Source organism: Pteropus vampyrus, unplaced genomic scaffold (genome assembly GCF_000151845.1).
Source record: "Pteropus vampyrus isolate Shadow unplaced genomic scaffold, Pvam_2.0 Scaffold183, whole genome shotgun sequence".
In the NCBI taxonomy this organism is placed as follows: domain Eukaryota; kingdom Metazoa; phylum Chordata; class Mammalia; order Chiroptera; family Pteropodidae; genus Pteropus; species Pteropus vampyrus.
The window spans coordinates 1,033,401-1,036,027 of record NW_011888964.1 but is presented as its reverse complement, the minus strand read 5'-3'; the positions used below and the strand labels follow the sequence as shown (position 1 = coordinate 1,036,027).

Genomic DNA, 2,627 nt, shown 5'->3' with positions numbered 1-2,627 from the left:
GGGTGAGAGGGTCGTGGAGGCCTGAGGACCAGGATGCTCAGTGGGGTGGTACCTGTGCCCAGGGAGAGTTTGAAACTTGAGGGGCTTTTAAAAAACTTCTATAATCATGTCTGAGCATTCACAGTGTGAAATATATGTTAGTTTACGAAGCGGCACATTCCATTTATCCTATCAGCCAAAGGAATTATGTTACTCATCTCATTTGTCTCTGGCACCTAAAATAAGAAGACTATATAGTCATCTCTAGGTCTTGGGGAATTGGTTCCAGGACCCCCATGGATGCCAAAATTTACAGATGCTGAAGACCCTTATATAAAATGGCATAATATTTGCACATAACCTGTGTATGTTCTCCTATACACTTTAAATCATCTCTAGATTACTCATAATAACTAATACAATGTAAATGCAGTATAAATAGTTGTATTAATTAGGGGATAATGACAAGGAAAAAAAAAGCCTGTTCACGCTCAGCACAGACGCAACTATCGTAGGCCTAACCACACAGCACACGTCAGCAACAGCGTAACTTTTTTCTGAGTATTTTCAGTCCTTCAATTTGAGGCCTTTGAATGGGAAGCAGAAACGTTGCTACAAATGCTTCTCTTCACCTCTGTGCTTTCAGGCGGTCTGAAGTGCCCTGTCTGCAGCTTCGTATATGGCACCAAATGGGAGTTCAACAGGCACTTGAAGAACAAGCATGGCCTGAAGTTGGTGGAAAACGAAGGCGAGCCCAAGTGGGAGGTAACTGTGTAGAGTATGGCACTGACCTTGACATTTCTAAATACAAACGCAGACCAGACGAGCCCAGGGGCCGGCTCTGGTCCTCAGAGCACCGGGGTTTCTGGCAGGGAACCTGGGAACTCTTTTCAAAGCACGTCTCAGGTCGGAGGGTGTGAGTGGGCGAGGTCTGCCAGGCGTGTCATCTCTGACTCTGAGTCGTCTCGTGAGTGTCCGCACTGGTCTCACTGACATTTTCACTTGTTATTCACAAATCTGGAGTTTCAGATACCGACTCTGAAAGAAGCACGCAAGGCAAGGAGCAGGTCGACAGTCCTTGCCCGCAGCACAGGGAAGGGCCCCGTTCTCCATTCAGGGCCCGACTCTCCCCCCACCGAAGGCACGTGCTCCCACCTGCCATCTCGGTTCTTCCCGCAGGTGCGGGGGCCAGTCGCCCAGCCGAACGCACACGTGCACTGTGAGAGCCAGTAGCCGTCTCTCAGATGCAGGGGGATTGCTCCTGTGGACTAGCTGCGGTTTGCCCAGGCTAGGGCGTCTCAGGCTCAGCACTGCCGGAATTGTGGCCTGGAGGAATCCTTCCTGGAGAGGCCTGTCCTTTGCATTTTAGGGAGTTTAGTAGCATCATTGACCCCTGCCTACCAGATAGTGTCCCCAGTTGTGAAAACCAGAAATAACACAGACATTGCCAGTGTCCTCCAGGAGCTGAAATCACCCCCAGCTGAGAACCACTTACCTGAGGATGATCTGAGCCATCAGGGCATCCGGTGGTTAAGGATGAGGGCTTTGAAACAAATCCAAAAGTACGTGCAAAAATAGTACATCATGACAATGCATGGATTATTCCAGAATGCAAGGGAAAGGTGGTTCAGTAGGAATAAAGGACACGTTAACATCACTCATCACAATAATATACTAGGGAGAAAAATGAGGTGATCATCTTCATAGATGCAAAAAAGCTGTTGATGAAATTCAAAATCCATTGATTAAAAGCAGCAGTAGAGTTTGATGAATATGTCTTTACGGTGAAAACAAAAATATAGGTGTCTTGGCCCAAAGCCAGTGTCATACTTCATGGGGAAACACTAGTGGGTTTCTCACTGAAGTCAGGAACAGAACTAGGACCCCTGGGACACTGCTCTTGAATGTCAGGAGGGGGCGTCAGCTAGTGTGTTGGACAAGGCAAAGTAAATAGAGACATACGATTCAGAAGAGAAGAAATAAAGCATCTGTGTCTGCAGGTGATGTGATTACATTTTTGGAAGGTCCAAAAGAATGAATGAAAAACCCCTACACATAATAAGTAGAGTAGAACATCAATATACCATAATCGATAGCTTATATATAAAGAGAGCACCTGGAGCAAAAAGAACAGAGATTTAAATGTCCAAACAGTGATATTTTACAAAAAAAAGAAAAAGAAAAAAGAAAATGTAAATGAATTCATTTATAAGTTGAGAGTGGGGAGAACTTTTCTATCTATAACTCAAAATTCAGATTCAATAAGGGAAAAGACTGGGGAAAAAAAATTAACTACTGGGAAAAAAAATTTTTTTAAGTCTTATGAGGAAGAACTCCTAGAGACAAATGACTAAAGTATTTTCAGTCATAGCATAGAAAAAGGATGACTGTCCTTACATTATAAAAGGCTTCTAAAAATAATGCAAAAGATCAATTGCCCAATAGGAAAATGAGCAAGAGATAAGAAGGGTTCATAGAAAAAGAAATGCAAATGACCTTGAATATCTGAAAACATGATCAGCCTCACACATAATAAGTGTTAATTAAAACTCGACAGAGATAGAATTTCTTACCTATTAGATTGGCAAGAATCCAGAAGTTTGCCATCATTTCTGGTGGAGAGGCTGAGGGGGAGCGTGCACTCCCAG

At 43.9% G+C, this 2,627-nt stretch overlaps 1 protein-coding gene across 1 annotated transcript in view; it reads left to right on the top strand.

The window, feature by feature from the left end:
* The window catches only part of ZFAT (zinc finger and AT-hook domain containing), a 110,173-nt gene that overhangs the window by 82,155 nt on the left and 25,391 nt on the right, over positions 1–2,627 (top strand). Inside the window, exon 13 of the mRNA XM_023537224.1 lies at positions 626–752. Within this exon, the coding sequence (XP_023392992.1) occupies positions 626–752 (127 nt within the window). The remainder of the gene's footprint in view (positions 1–625; positions 753–2,627) is intronic.